Source organism: Cucurbita pepo, chromosome 1 (genome assembly GCF_057944985.1).
Source record: "Cucurbita pepo subsp. pepo isolate OVF chromosome 1, ASM5794498v1, whole genome shotgun sequence".
NCBI classification, from domain to species: domain Eukaryota; kingdom Viridiplantae; phylum Streptophyta; class Magnoliopsida; order Cucurbitales; family Cucurbitaceae; genus Cucurbita; species Cucurbita pepo.
This window is the reverse complement of record NC_141798.1, coordinates 18653740-18668382: the sequence shown is the minus strand read 5'-3', so window position 1 is coordinate 18668382 and position 14643 is coordinate 18653740. Positions and strand designations below refer to the sequence as shown.

At 37.2% G+C, this 14643-nt stretch overlaps 3 protein-coding genes across 4 annotated transcripts; 2 read left to right on the top strand and 1 right to left on the bottom strand.

The window, feature by feature from the left end:
• Positions 1-854: 854 nt before the first annotated feature.
• Positions 855-4202, top strand: LOC111803082 (mogroside IIIx synthase). 2 transcript variants are annotated; one of them, XM_023687391.2, is made up of 4 exons: positions 855-1317; positions 1382-1641; positions 2699-3238; positions 4005-4202. In XM_023687391.2, the coding sequence occupies exons 1-4, from the start codon at positions 888-890 to the stop codon at positions 4200-4202; spliced, it is 1428 nt and encodes a 475-aa protein (XP_023543159.2). In that variant the 5' UTR covers positions 855-887. The 2 variants fall into 2 exon arrangements, with proteins under 2 accessions (XP_023543159.2, XP_086985738.1); XM_087129612.1 differs by having other exon boundaries at positions 4015-4181.
• Positions 4203-5366: 1164 nt separating this feature from the next.
• Positions 5367-10045, top strand: LOC111780323 (uncharacterized). Its single transcript, XM_023660700.2, has 4 exons — positions 5367-5550; positions 5627-7988; positions 9096-9406; positions 9624-10045. Exons 2-4 carry the CDS (start codon positions 5779-5781, stop codon positions 9962-9964), a joined length of 2862 nt encoding a protein of 953 aa, XP_023516468.2. The 5' UTR covers positions 5367-5550; positions 5627-5778; the 3' UTR covers positions 9965-10045.
• Positions 10021-13972, bottom strand: LOC111780334 (uncharacterized). The gene is made up of 4 exons (XM_023660711.2): positions 12489-13972; positions 10990-12327; positions 10740-10866; positions 10021-10405 (listed from the first exon to the last, which is right to left on the bottom strand). The coding sequence occupies exons 1-4, from the start codon at positions 13230-13232 to the stop codon at positions 10143-10145; spliced, it is 2472 nt and encodes an 823-aa protein (XP_023516479.2). The 5' UTR covers positions 13233-13972; the 3' UTR covers positions 10021-10142.
• Positions 13973-14643: the final 671 nt, after the last annotated feature.

Here is a 14643-nt window from a genome sequence, read left to right as displayed (position 1 = left end):
TACGTTGATAATAACTAAAAACGACATGACATTGACTTGAACGTTTATTTTAATTAGGTTTGAAAAAACAACATTTAGCCATATTGACTTTTCGTTACAAGTTAAAGTCAAACAGTTTTATAATATGCTTTCAGAACGTTTATTTTAATTAGGTTTGAAAAAACAACATTTAGCCATATTGACTTTTCGTTACAAGTCAAAGTCAAACAGTTTTATAATATGCTTTCATTTTATAGTTAAATTATAAATTTAGTTCGTAAACTAAAAAAAAAGTTTTAAATTTTTTGTTTTTTTGATTTAAAATAATAGTAGCAAAAAGAAAAACGTTCTCTGATGTTTTCAGACATGTCGAGGTCTGAATATTTTTGTACAGTTAAAATGAGATTCATTTCACAAAAGACGAGATCAATAAATGAAAATTAATTGAAATTTAATCTTTATAAGACCGTCAATATTATACCGAGAGTGTTTTTAGAATATATCAAATTACTGGCACACCGCCTCGTGTCTACCCTCATTCAGGAAGAGCGAGAAGACTGGAACGGCCCAGATCCACCGCTAACAAATATTGTCATTTTTGGGCTTTCCCTTTCGAGCTTCCTCTCAAGGCTTTAAAACGGTTTGGTAGGAGAAGGTTTCCACTTCCTTATAAATAGCGTCTTGTTCTCCTCTCCAACAAATGTGGGACATCACATTGAAACAAATTAATAGTTTTACTATTCTCGAAACACTACATTATGGTCGGAACAAACTATAGTTTTGCGGTTCTCGAAACCCGACATTATGATGTCATCATTATCACCTTTGTCCTTAACCCAATCCCTTTTGCTTTAAATCTCATAACCCAAACCAAAAAAAAAAATTAAAAAAGAAAATAACTTGAAATTATGGAAGGCAATAGACATGGCAAAACGAGCGTTTTGATGCTCCCATGGCTGGCTCACGGCCATGTCTCGCCGTTCTTCGAGCTAGCCAAATCCCTCCGCCGTAGAAACTTCCACATATACTTCTGTTCCACCTCCATAATTCTCAACTCAATCCAACCAAACCTCACTCGAGATCTCTCCTCCGATATCGAGCTCGTCGAGCTAAAGTTACCAACCTCATCCGACCTCCCGCCCCACCGCCACACTACCGCCGGCCTCCCACCCCATCTCATGTTCTCGCTTAAACGAGCTTTCGACTCGGCCGCTGCCACCTTCAGCATCATCCTCCATAACTTGAACCCGGACTTGGTCATCTATGATTTCTTGCAACCATGGGCACCTACTGTGGCTCGATCATCTCATATTCCCGCCGTCATGTTCCAACCAACGGGTAAAATTTAGCCTTTAAATTTATTACCGTGACGTATTAGATACAAATTTGAAAGTTTTTACAGGAGCGCTTATGGCGGCTATGGTGAAGTACGAGTTGGAGTATCCGGGCTCGGATTTGAGCTCGATATTTCCGGAGATTCGGCTCACCGAGTACGAGATTAAACAGGTGAAGAACTTGTTTAGATCATCAGTGAATGATGCGAGGGATGAAGAAAGGATCAAGGAATGTAATGAGAGATCGTGTGCAATGATTTTAGTGAAATCATTCAGAGAAATTGAAGGCAAATATATTGATTTTCTCTCTATTTTGCTGCGGAAGAAGGTTTGTAATTTCCATTAAATTTCACTGAATATTCTTATTTAAAAATTGTATTTTTTTTTTTATATTATATATATATTTTTTAAGAAAATATTTGAATTTTTGGATAAATTTTAAGAAAAAAAATATATATTTTTTAACTTTTTAAATTTGACTTAATTTTTAAAAATGGGTAAGTAAATTTAATTTTAGATAATAAAAAAATTAAAAAATTAAAGCTCTATCGAATAATCATTTAATTTTTAAAAATTAATTTTTTAAATAAGTTTTTGCATTTTATTATCTACTTTTATATATATCAAAATTTAAAAAATAAAATAAAAAGATAAGTATCAATGATAAAAATAAAAAATTAATTAATGATTTAGCTTTCAAATCAATTATATTAAAAAAAATTATAATTTTTTTAAAATTTTTATTTAGATTTTACTTTATACTATTATTTTTATAATTTCACTTAATATTCTTATTTAAAAATTGTATTTTTTTTTATATGTTTTATTTTTTTAAAGAAAATATTTGAATTTTTGGATAAATTTTAAGAACAAATATATTTTTTAAATTTTTTTTAAAATTTGACTTAATTTTTTAAAAAATAGAGAAGTAAATTTAATTTTACATAATAAAAAAAATTAAAAAATTAAAAAATTAAAGCTCTATCGAATAATCATTTAAATAAGTTTTTGTATTTTATTATCTACTTATATATATATATATATATATCAAAATTTAAAAAAATAAATAAAAAAGATAAGTATCAATTTTAAAAATAAAAAATTAATTAATGATTTAGCTTTGAAATCAATTATATTAAATTTGTTTTTTTAAATTTTTTTAAGAACTTTTTAAAAATTTTTATTTAGATTTTATTTTATATTACTATTTTTATATACATCAAATTATTTAATGAAAATGGTAATGAAAATAATAATGAAGTTTATTTGTCAATTAAATAATAAAAAATTAAAAAGTTAATTAAAAATCAAGAGATTAAATGAAAATAGTAATAAATTCACATGAAATTAATTTGTTTTTTTGTTTTTTAATTACGGGTAATTAGGTGGTTCCAGTGGGTCCATTAGTTCAAGAACCAGGAAACGACGTCGTATCAGGAAGTAGATTCGAAAAATGGCTAAACAAAAAACAGGACTCATCTTGCTTACTCGTGTCATTCGGTAGCGAGTTTTACTTATCCAAAGAAGACATGGAAGAAATCGCTTATGGGCTCGAGCTTAGCCACGTGGACTTCATATGGGTCGTGAGGTTTCCGGTAGCCGGTGGAGGAGAGAGAAAGAAGAACGTTGAAGAAGAACTCCCTAAAGGGTTTCTAGAGAGAGTTAGAGAGAGAGGAATGGTGGTGGAAGGGTGGGTCCCACAAGCTCAGATTTTGAAACACCGTAGCACCGGCGGCTTCCTCAGCCATTGTGGGTGGAGCTCCGTCATGGAGAGCATCAAGTTCGGTGTCCCGATCATCGCCACCCCAATGCAGCTCGACCAACCGTTGAACGCTAGGTTGGTCGAGTGGCTCGATGTCGGTGTTGTCGTCGAGAGAGACAATGGTCGCCTCCGCCGACAAGAAGTAGCCAGAGTTGTCAAAGAGGTTAGTTGTTATTTATCTTTTTAACCTTGTGTCTGATAGATCAAAAATATTCTTTAGCTATTAGACGTATGACCTACGAAGTTAGAAGCTCGAGAATCGGTTAACCTCTTTTAAAGTTCAAGCTCGAGATACAAACATTCCAGTCAATTTAGCGTTTCATCTAGAAATTTAGCATAAATTTAATATTATGCTCATATTCATAACACTACTCTCTGTAACAGCTTAAGCTCGCCGCTAATAGATATTGTCTTTTTTGAATTTTTTCTTTGAAGCTTTCCCTCAAAGTTTTTAAAACAGTCAGTTAGGGGGAGAAGTTTCCACATAGTTATAAAGAATATTTCGTTTTCCTCCTCGACCGATGTGAGATCTTACAATCCACCCTTTTACAAAAAAATGTTTCGTTCTCTCTCCAACTGATCTAGGATCTCACAATACACTTCCATTCAGGGTCCATCGTCCTCGTTGGTTGTGATGTCCCACATTGGTTGGGCAGGAGAACAAAACACCCTTTATAAGGGTGTGAAAACTTTCCCCTAACAGACGCGTTTTGAAGCCCGAAAGGGAAAGTTCAAAGAGGACAATATCTGCTAGTGGTGGATATGAGCCGTTACATTGGCTCTTTTCCATATAGTGGGATCTCATAATCCACCGTCCTTCGAGGTCCAGTGTCCTCGTTGGAATTCATTTCTCTCTCCAATTAATATGAGACCTCATACTCTCGAACAGGTGATTATCGGTATTAATTTTATTGGTTTTTCTTAATAAGGTAATGGTAGAGAAGATGGGAGAGAGAGTAAGGAAGAAGGTAAAGGAGTTTGCAGAGATGTTGAAGAAGAAAGGTGACGAAGAGATGGACATGGTGGTGGAAGAGCTAGTGAAGCTTTGCAAGAGGAACAAGGAAGATAATTTACAGAGCCATTGGTGTAGACCCGCCATTGATAGCCATTTTTGTGAACCTCGATGACGATGTAACCGCAATCAACACGGGACCTTTTTGCAAATACGACAATTAGCAAGGACTAGCTTAATAAACGTATAAGTTCTTTTGCAACCGACACAAGAGCTTTTTGCAAATACGACAATTAGCAAGGACTAGCTTAATAAAAGTAGAAGTTCTTTTTTATGAATAGGATCTATCAAATATATTTTATCTTTTATTAAAAAAACTATCAAATTTATTACACATAAAATTAAATTATAAATTAATTTAAATAAATTAATTAACTTATTAGACATAAAATTTTAATTTATTATTTTATTACATATAAATTTAATGAATTTTTTTAAGTAAAGATATTTTAAATATTATTGAAAAGTTGAAACAAAAATTAGTAATTAATTGTTCCATAGTTATTATTATGTATTTATTGAATTAAAAAAAATAATTTATTTATAAAATGAAGTTATGATTTAATAAAATAAGTATTTATTTTAGGATGATTAATATTAATTAAAAAAATTTAAAAATTATTTATGTAACGACCCAGATCCACAGCTAATAGCTAATAGAGATATTGTATTCTTTGGGCTTTTCCTTTCGGGCTTCCCCTAAGATTTTAACGCGTATGCTAGGAGAAGGTTTCCACGCCCTTATAAATGGTGGTTTGTTTTCCTCCCCAACCAATGTGGGACATCACAATCCACCCCCCTTCGGGGCCTAGTGTCCTCGCTGGCACTCTTTTCTTCCTCCAATCGATGTGGGACCATCCCCAAATCTACCCCTTTGGGGGCCAGCGTCCTTACTGGTACACCGCCTCGTGTCTACCCACCCCCCTTCGGGGAACAGCGAGAAGGCTGGCACATCGTCCGATGTCTGGCTCTAATACCATTGTGATGTCCCACATTAGTTGGGGAGAAGAACAACCCATCATTTATAAGGGCGTGGAAACCTTCTCCTAGTAGACGTGTTTTAAAGTCTTGAGAGAAAGCCCTAAAAGGACGAGAAAGCCCTAAAAGGACAATATCGAGTAGTGGATAATTTACATTTTAAACAAATTTAATACATTGTTCAAAATAAAATAATTTTATAAAGATTTGACTTTACCACGTGGAATTTACATTTTATTCAGAAAAAAAAAAATAATAGTAATAATAAAAATATATATATTCGGTGGCGGTCGCTCTTATCGTAAGAACTAGTGTTTATTCCTCGAACAAATTAGGTGAAAAGAAATCTAGGTCGCCGAGCAATTGTTCGTCTTTGATTCGTGAATTTCGGAAACGGGAGCGAGAATTCGGTCATCCGGCAGGCTTAGGCGAAGGAGTATCACTGACACAGACCATCGATGGATCCTCAAGATTTACCCGCGAAGGTTTGAAAATTTTCCCAGTTTGATAATCCTTCTGTCGGATTTTCGTTGGATGTATATTGCAATTTTTTTTGCTCAGATAGCGCTCCATACTCCTGTTTGATATTTGGATAGTGTGATTTAGGGCATGGGAATTGAAGTTTTTTGACGGTTTATTGCGAATCGGTTTCGACCATTTTAGGGTATTATTCAAACGCTTCGTTAGGAGTAATTTCTAATAATTAGCTAAACATGCAATGTCGAAGGCGTGAAGATTACTATGTTAGAGAATCGGAAAGTATGAAACTACATGCTCAGGATCGGCTTCATCTGGATCATGGTCGATATGTTAAGCCCCGACGGGAGGCACTGGATCGATCTCCGCGTCTTAGAAGGAGTTTGAGCCCTCACAGGATTGGTGACTCCTGGCGCGAATTGGGTTTGGGTCAGAGGGTTGACACTATTGAAAGGAGGGACGAGGATTGGCATCTGAGAACTGGAAGGAACAATGATATCGGGTCAAGTGTACATTCTTATGGTCAAACGAGGGAAAGGCCTAACTACGACGAAGTGTTCCTGCACAACGATCACAGGCAGCTTTCAGAATTGCAGCGAACACATGTTTTATCTGAGCCAAGGAAAATTTCGGCGGAGGATGAGTTTTTAGATTATAATCAAGACCTTCGGTATATGCATGGTGATTTGAGAATTAGGATAGATAGAGAAATTAATCAAGGGAAATGGTCCGATGGTAGTGGGCAAAGGAGGATGAATCAAAAACTTTTGGCTGCAGAGGAGGGCGAGACGGCGATGGGATCCTACAATTCACATTTGGATATGGTTCCTGCGTCAATTTATAGAGACTTCTTACCATCTTCCCAGAGTTTGGATATGAGAAGTCTCGACAACGAAAGATTTAAATATCGAGATGATGCAGTTTCAGATAAATCACAAGGTGCAGATTATCATGAAGTTGAACCAAACCTCAGGTTTCATTCGAGGAATATTGAATATTCTGCAAGCTCAGGATTTTATTCCAGAAAATATGAGAGCTCTTTGTCAAGACCATTAACAGGCCGGTGTTTGGAATCTTATCAGGATGGGCAGTACCTCCAAATTTCAGATGAGTTTTCAGAAAGGAGCCATGGAGATTTTGTGGACCCTAAAGAATTTAATTCATATGGGAAAAGGACCCTTGTAGATTCAGCCATGGTTGGAGGAAAGAGGAATCTAACTCCTCATCAACAAGGTACTAATAGTTCCAGGAGGGAGCATGGGAGCTATTTTTATTCTAAACCCGAGGGAACAGTGAATGATTCATATGAAGGTCCGTCTCGAGTAATGCAGAAAATTACTCAAACCCGTAATTATATCGATTATGATAGTGCAATTGTGTCTGGTCGTGGAGACTTTTCAAGACCAAAAGTTTCGAGTGATAGTTTGCTGAAATTACCAAATGTTGATGACTCGTATGCAAACCATAGAACTGGAATAGCACTCGACTGTTATAGACTTAGAAAACAGACAGTTTTAGATTACCCTGATATAGAATTAACAAAAGCAGTGAACCATGGCAGTGAATATGTAGGTACTGGGTCCATCCATCTTGAGGTGGGTAGGAGAGTAACTCAAAATTACGAAGAGTCACCCATTAACCCTTCTCAGTATTGTCAAAAATCGCATGCAAGATCAGATTATGGCTCTGAAAGAGACGTAGGTTCGCATCTTTTGAAAGAGAGGTTGCATGAATCCTCCATGTTCAAATGTGATGGAGAAGCTTACAGAAATACTGAAAGCCTAGAAAGAATGACAGAGGGTGTTTGCACTTATAACTTGAAGGATCGGGTGCCAAAAAGAAAATATTTTGAGGAAGATAGGAATTTACTCGATCGTAAAATAGGAACATCTTGTGATTATATGCCCGGTAAGGTTGTGGATCTATATAATAGTGGTGAAGAGTGGATGGAGGACGATACCAATCGCAGATATACATCCAGGAAAGCAAAATTTGACCACAACAAATACAGGAAGCCAAATAAGAAGTATGATCGGCATAATTTATATGCTTCTGGTGATTCGTTTTTACGTGAAAGCTATTTGGATAATGCTAAGAAATATGAAACTGGTCCTAAATATATGAAGGGCAATAAAAAACAGGGTACTTCAAGCTGGATCAAGTCACAAAATGTTGATCGCAGAAATAGTCTTCATAAACAGCATAAAGTTTGGAATAAAACCGAAGGGGAAAATGGTTATGTTTATTTAAATGACGATGACTTGTCAGATGATTTGGTAATACCTACGGAATCAGAACCTCCTGAGGATTCTGAAAAGTTCAATCAAATGGTTCATGAGGCCTTTTTGAAGTGCTTGAAAATGTTGAATATGAAGGCTAGTGTCCGAAAAAGATACAAGGACCAAGGGAATGGCGGTAGTTTATATTGCATCGTATGTGGCAGAAGGTCTGTCTTCTTACCTATTTCCTAATCATGGAGACTCCATTTCATATATTGACTCAAGAGTATCCTAAATGCTATTGTGCAACGTATTTCAAGCTAGATTATGAGAATTAACCTTCAAGGTTCTGTTCTTTAAGTTTCTTTGGGTTATAAGAAGGATATGGCTGTTCAGATTGACCTTTACCGATGTGTCTGTCTGTGTGTGCCTTTTTAGTTATCACTTGTTAATGGTGGTGAGTATATGCTATAAAGTGCACATCAATGTGATTTCTTTGGAAGGATAACAAAGAGAATAATGAGATCACTGGGGGGTCAGGAAGGCTCCTTGGCGCATAGGATCATCCCATTTTTAATGTTTTAGAGTACTATAAGAGCAGTATCAGCTCGTTGTAGCAAGGTCCGGGCTAGAGGGTTTGGTTTGCGTTTTTAATCCTCGTGATTAACTATCTCATTTATTATATTTGCACGAGCAGTGGATTTATGGCCAGTCCACTTTAGCAAGAATTAGATTTGCATGAAGATATGGCTTCCTTTGATATTTATCATTGAGCCAGAACTTTGCTTTTGGAATATTATTTTCCTAGCCATTTTGCAGAATTTAGGAGAGTGTGTATATCTTAGCTTGGACTTTCTGTGATGCATATGATCTACATTACTGTTTGTTGGTAGCTTCTTAACCTATAATGGTCATTCTTTGACATGTCTATTAATTATCAGTGAAGATAGGTAGAATTGGTTTGTGAGGTGTCCATCTTAAGGCCAGCATGTTAGAACTACTTGGATAGTTACTTTCCAAAGACAGTTCAAGGGTTTAACTTTTTAGTTAAAAAAAACATCAAGGTGAATTGCTTTGTTAGAAGGGGAATTGGCTGTATCCAGTATCTCCATGGGTGAATGTAGAAAGGTGAAGGACCTTTTTTTTAATATTCATCGAGGCCATGTGGGTTTAATCGTCAACCGAGTGATTTTGATAGGTTCTCATCTGCTGTTGCCTACCGTCTCGTCCTAAATCTAGCACCTTTTACAGATGTGCTATATGTGCAGCGGGAAGTATCGTGTTTTTTTAACTTTATATAATTAATTCCAGCTTGCCTATTTGTGTCCTTGCAGCTACTCGAAGGAATTTTTGGAACCTCAACGCCTGGTAAAGCACGCCTATATGTCCCACAAGATCGGGTTGAGGGCTCAGCATTTAGGTCTTGCCAAAGCCATATGCGTTTTGATGGGGTGGAACAGTGCCCTTCCCCAAGATACTGTAACATGGGTTCCTGAGGACTTGCACAAGGAAGAAGCTGTGGTTCAGAAGGAGGATCTTATCATCTGGCCGCCTGTTGTTATCGTCCGCAACATTTCTATGTCATGCAGCAATCCTGGAAAGTGGAAAGTTATAACAATTGAAGCACTCGAGGCCTTCTTAAGAAGTAAGTGATCTTTACTAATGGAAAGTTATCATGTTAAATAGGATTTGACCGATACGATCGATGATGATAGCCGTAGGTCTAATGATTGTGGTTTATTACTGTATCTCAAAGCATGTCTAAGACTTCAAATTAGCAGTTTTGCAATAGAAACTGATTAGCTATTCACAGTAAGATCCGGGTCGGGCGAGGTCATGGATTTAACCCTATTGAATGGCAGGTAAGAATTTGCTGAAGGGAAGAGTCAAGATGAGTTTAGGCTGCCCTGCAGATCAAAGTGTAATGGTGCTGAAGTTCCTGCCAACCTTTTCTGGTTTGACAGATGCTGAAAGACTCAACAAGTTCTTCCTTGAAAAGAGACATGGAAGAGTGAACTTTGAGCAGTCGAAGGGCGTTAATGGCAAAGGGAACGATGTCGGAAAAGCAGCAGAAGGAAACGAGATCGAAGAAGAAGAAGTGCTCTATGGATACTTGGGGATTGCAGAGGATTTGGATAGTGTAGAGTTCAACATAAGGAAGTCGAGTTCGATAAAGAGCAAAAAGGAAATTTTGGAGTTGTAAAATCCTTTTCTAGTTGTTTTTATAGAATGCCAGAAGAGATTCGAACACGGAACACGGAACGAAATGAAAATTTGAGATTCTCTGTGTTAGTTTTTAGAATTTGGCTCATTGTACAGAATAGAATGTACACATTAATGAAATACTATACAATAATTAAGAACAGTTTGGATACAAAATTTTATTCAAGAAAGCATGAAGCAGTGGCAGCGGCGGCGGCAGCTGCTTCAGCTTCCAGCAATTCTGATGCCTGAATTGCTTCGGCAATCCTAAGTGCCGTCATGGCTTTGTAAGTTGCCAAATCTGCATTCTGCAACAGCAACTGTGCCCTTTGTCGCTTGCTTACAGCGGTTTCAATGCATCGGTCTGCTGCTGCCTTCACTTCTTCGTACTTTTGCATTCCGTTCTGATGATGCTCCATAGCATCTCGTCTCGAGAATGTATCTGCACGTAGATCACTCGAGGTTAACATAACAAATCCAATGCTAAATACACTCCAACCAGAACAATGTAACTCGTGACATATTGGCAATTCGAACCTATGATCCTCCTATGGTATCTATTTTTTTACGTTACCGACCCACTCTTGGGGCGAGTAGTTTTCAGAAGGCAGGTTGGTAAAAATAGCTTTAGTATGTGGAGAATCACAGAGAGCAAGTGGGTGATGCCAAAAATATCTTAAAGATGAATTGATTCTACAAATCGCTACATGTTATTGATGTTTTTTCACGATACCTACCCGCCCCGAATCGATTCTTTTAGTTTACAAGAACAATACCTTCTAAAATACTTGATTGGGTAGCCCTCCCCCCACATCCAGATTGGCTAGGTTGTCTTTTGAATGACCTTCTTCTTCGCATGATATGTTTAGGGATCACCGGAGGTTTCCTCTTAGCCTGATGAGCCTGGAAGGAAGACCATCCGAACAGTTCATGCAAAAGTTTAGAAACTTCAAAAACATGAAACCACTCGCATACAAGTCTTAAAAGTTAAAAAGGAAAGCCGGGTTTGAAGGATACAGAAAGTACCTGGAAAACCCTGATCAAAGACGACTTTCGTTGTTTTCGTTTCTTCGTCCAATAAGCAAATAAAGACTTGACTATCGACTGGCTACCGAGATGCGTGCATATATCAGCAGGTGCTTCCTCATTGGAGAAGGCATCTGGATTACAGAAAAATCCCTTCTCAAAAGCATCGACCATCAACTCGAAATTATCCGCTGAAACACATTCATGGTGATTGTCGGTTGCAACGAGCTCGTCGTTGAACTTGCTTAACCATTCCTCATCATCAGAGTCCATGTCGTAATTTGCTGTACTCTTTGCCATTGCTCTGCATACCTCATCGTCGTTTACAGAGATATACGTATCTGGCCTTCGAAAAGAAACACCGCTACTATCAACGTAACCTGGGACTTCGGATACTATAGGCACAGGAATAGCTTTAGCAGCAGAACATGGGATATTGCGATCGGAACACTCCTTGTAAAGATCCTTGAAAATAAACCAATCCCTTCTATTGGGAAACTCTAGCTTCCAACCGTTATCTGATGACCACAAGATTGCATGTGTAAAACGATTGCATGAAGCGGGCTTCATGATGACTTTATCTGCTTTGAATGTGTATCTAGTTGAACCATCTTTCTTGACAACTAGAAGCCATTCACACGATGCAGAAAACTCGAGCACGATACTGGCTCCCTCTTCTCTCAAACATTTATCAGATTCTACAATTAATATATTTGCATTGCAGCATGATGAGCTAACATCCATTGCCGATCGCAATGCAGTAGAACTCTCTTCTCTGATACGTCCAGCAGAGTCTCTCCGTGCCAAGTTCTTGTGCCTGATACAAGATGCAGCAGAAGGAATCGATACACTGCGTTTCATATCATCAGCCCCTAAAGAGCCAATGGCTTTTTGCATAGCAGCAAGAGAATGGCTTCTTGGTCTCCTCATCCCCCGCGAACTTCTCCTTTTCCTTATGCCACGAAAGCTGAAACCATTTCGGTATTGCAGGGTCCGACTACCTAATCTTGAAGCTCGAACAGATGGATGTGAAATGGATCGAATCTTAGTATGATCAACTCCAACGACCATAGTTTTGCATTCCAAAGAACTTCCAGGAGGACTGGAAACAAGGTACTCTTCATTACTGTCTTCTTCATTATCACTACTCATATCTACATCTAACTGATTGTTATTATATACTAGACGAGCCTGAATCCAAGTTACTCTAAAAAGCATCAAGGAATGCAAGTGCATAAAACAGAGAGGAACAGCGGAAAAATCCAGATGGAACATCGGAATCGACTGCACGGCCCCGAAAATCACACACATGCCAGAGCTTCCAATAGAAGGATAACTCTGAAAAACAGGGCAAGATCAAAACAAAGAAATGTTTAATTGAATCAAGAAACAACAGAAGGTAATCTCTATACCCATTTCACAAATTTCTAACACAGCACACAATTCTATTGAAGCCAAACATTTTATTAAAGAACAACACTTAGATTAATATGTAATACCTGCAAGAAACGCATTCCCTTAGAAGCAAAAACATCATGGATTGGACTGGACAATAAAAATGCAGAAAACTTAGCCATCCCCAGCTCTGGACTCTTAAAGTGTCTAAGAACCGAGAGCATAAAATCTGAAAAACAGCCAACACCATCATGATCACTCCCAGCAAAAACAGTGAGAACCCGATCCCGGGGCGGTGGCGAAATGCTCTGCTTATGGAAATGCAGTTTAGCAGAATGGCCACCTGCTGTGGGTTCCCAATGTTCAACAGTGTTCTTCCTCGATCTCTGTCTTCGAATGAATCGAAGTCCAAACATCCTATCCATTTCATCAAAAACATCACCGTTTTCTGAAAGACCCCTCTTCCTCTTTCTTCTATAAACTTCACCAAACATCCGATCCACATAACCAAATTCACCATCGCCATTGATCCTAGCCAAAACCTTCACTGGCTTAGGCACTTCCGCTACACAAGCATCCTCCTCCTCCTCATGAATGTTAACAACGACAACCCTCTTTGGTTTGACATTTCGTATTCCTTGCCACTTACCATGGAACCTAACCTGGCCACTTCCGCCCCCATTCCCTCTCTTGTTGACGACAGGGTACCAATCAGAGACATCTTTAGTCTTCTTAAGCTTCGCTTCAACCGATTCAATGCAAAGCCGTCTTCCAGACCTTAAAACTCTACCTCCATCAACACCTTTCAATCCAATAACTCTTGTCCTTCTCATCCCCACCGTCGGCATTGCCGTAAGGTTATGAAGAATCAAACAACACCACTCGACAATCAACCTCTTCGAATTCACTGACGCTGTCCCCAAACTCCGATCCGCCACCGAACCGGCAACCGTCGCCAGTGCTTAACAAGCATCCATTTCGAACGATCAAACAAGTGACTGTATACACGATGATCCAGAATTATAAATGAAATCCAACTCGAATTCGAGACTTGGCGCCAAATAATTCGAATGGGAAAAAAAATTAAAAATCAAACGGAAACAAATACATAGACATCCAGAAACGAGAAAACTACAAAAATCTCCACCGAATCGTACACTACTCTCATTCAAACCCAAAAATCCAAAATAAAAAAGAAAATCAAAAGGGGAAAGGGGAAAAAATCAAGGATCCATTTACAGAGGCTAAGAAAAACCCGAAAAAAAAAAAAAAAAAAAAAAAAAAAGAGGAGGAGAACCCGAAAAGGAATCCCAACGGTTAGATCCGAAAGAATGATCGAGAATCGGTGAGAGTGAGAGAGTCTCGTGCAAACTGACAGAGCAGTTGAGAGAGAGAGAGAGAAGACAGCTAGGGTTTATGAAAAAACCACTGGAAGTGGGGGCGGAAAGCAGGGGGAATAGTGGTCGCCGACTGAGAGTAGCCGTTGGATGAAAAGATGAACGGTCAGATTCTCTCTAGGGGGTGAAGAGGATTTGGATTCAGCTTTCTTCTAGGATACCTTTTTTTTCTTTTTCTTTTTTTTTTTTAATTAATTTTTGCAATTTTTAAGGAGGGGAAAAGAAAAGGGCGGGTTGATATTTTCGAGTCCGCGAATTTTAATGAATTTACTAAAATAGGCCTCAACGTGGCCACGTATTTCGACGACAGCTGGCATTATTAAAAAAAATTAAATAAGCTATTAAACTAATTTAATAAATTTATTTCTAATTAATAATTTGAATTTTTTTAAATCGTCGGATTTGTAATTGAACAGGTCAATTTTTTTATTTTTTTATTTTTTTTTTAAATTCTGGTGATTTTATGAATAAAAATCTTAAATAAAACTTAAATTTCATCAAATTTAACGTGAAAGATAAAAAAAGTATTTGGAATTTAAATTTCAATTTGAAAAATACAAAAAAAAATAAAATAATAATAATAATTTATACGCTTCAACCCATTGTGAATAAACTAAAAATTAAATGGTTATGCAAATTTACCTGAAATATAAAGAAAATTCATGATAGTTTATTTAAAATTAAACTAAAAATTAAATGGTTATGCAAATTTACCTGAAATATAAAGAAAATTCCCGCGAGTCTTTTCTTTAAACCGAGCAAAATTAAATACTTGTAGAGGTCGAGAGAGACTTCAGAAAGAAAATCGAGATCGGAAATGTGTGTGGAATACATAATTTGGCTCTATTATTTATACCTATTT

What these genes read in the sequence shown, in the direction of transcription:
- LOC111803082 (XM_023687391.2), top strand. Translation starts at nt 888, where the DNA reads ATGGAAGGCAATAGACATGGCAAAACGAGCGTTTTGATGCTCCCATGG. An exon ending in CTATTTTGCTGCGGAAGAAG is followed by an intron (nt 1,642 to 2,698) that starts GTTTGTAATTTC and finishes ACGGGTAATTAG; the next exon opens with GTGGTTCCAGTGGGTCCATT. An exon ending in TAGCCAGAGTTGTCAAAGAG is followed by an intron (nt 3,239 to 4,004) that starts GTTAGTTGTTAT and finishes TTTCTTAATAAG; the next exon opens with GTAATGGTAGAGAAGATGGG.
- LOC111780334 (XM_023660711.2), bottom strand. Translation starts at nt 13,232, where the DNA reads ATGCCGACGGTGGGGATGAGAAGGACAAGAGTTATTGGATTGAAAGGT. An exon ending in AGGGAATGCGTTTCTTGCAG is followed by an intron (nt 12,328 to 12,488) that starts GTATTACATATT and finishes CCTGTTTTTCAG; the next exon opens with AGTTATCCTTCTATTGGAAG. An exon ending in CCAATCAAGTATTTTAGAAG is followed by an intron (nt 10,406 to 10,739) that starts GTATTGTTCTTG and finishes ATCTACGTGCAG; the next exon opens with ATACATTCTCGAGACGAGAT.
- LOC111780323 (XM_023660700.2), top strand. Translation starts at nt 5,779, where the DNA reads ATGCAATGTCGAAGGCGTGAAGATTACTATGTTAGAGAATCGGAAAGT. An exon ending in TGCATCGTATGTGGCAGAAG is followed by an intron (nt 7,989 to 9,095) that starts GTCTGTCTTCTT and finishes GTGTCCTTGCAG; the next exon opens with CTACTCGAAGGAATTTTTGG. An exon ending in ACTCGAGGCCTTCTTAAGAA is followed by an intron (nt 9,407 to 9,623) that starts GTAAGTGATCTT and finishes ATTGAATGGCAG; the next exon opens with GTAAGAATTTGCTGAAGGGA.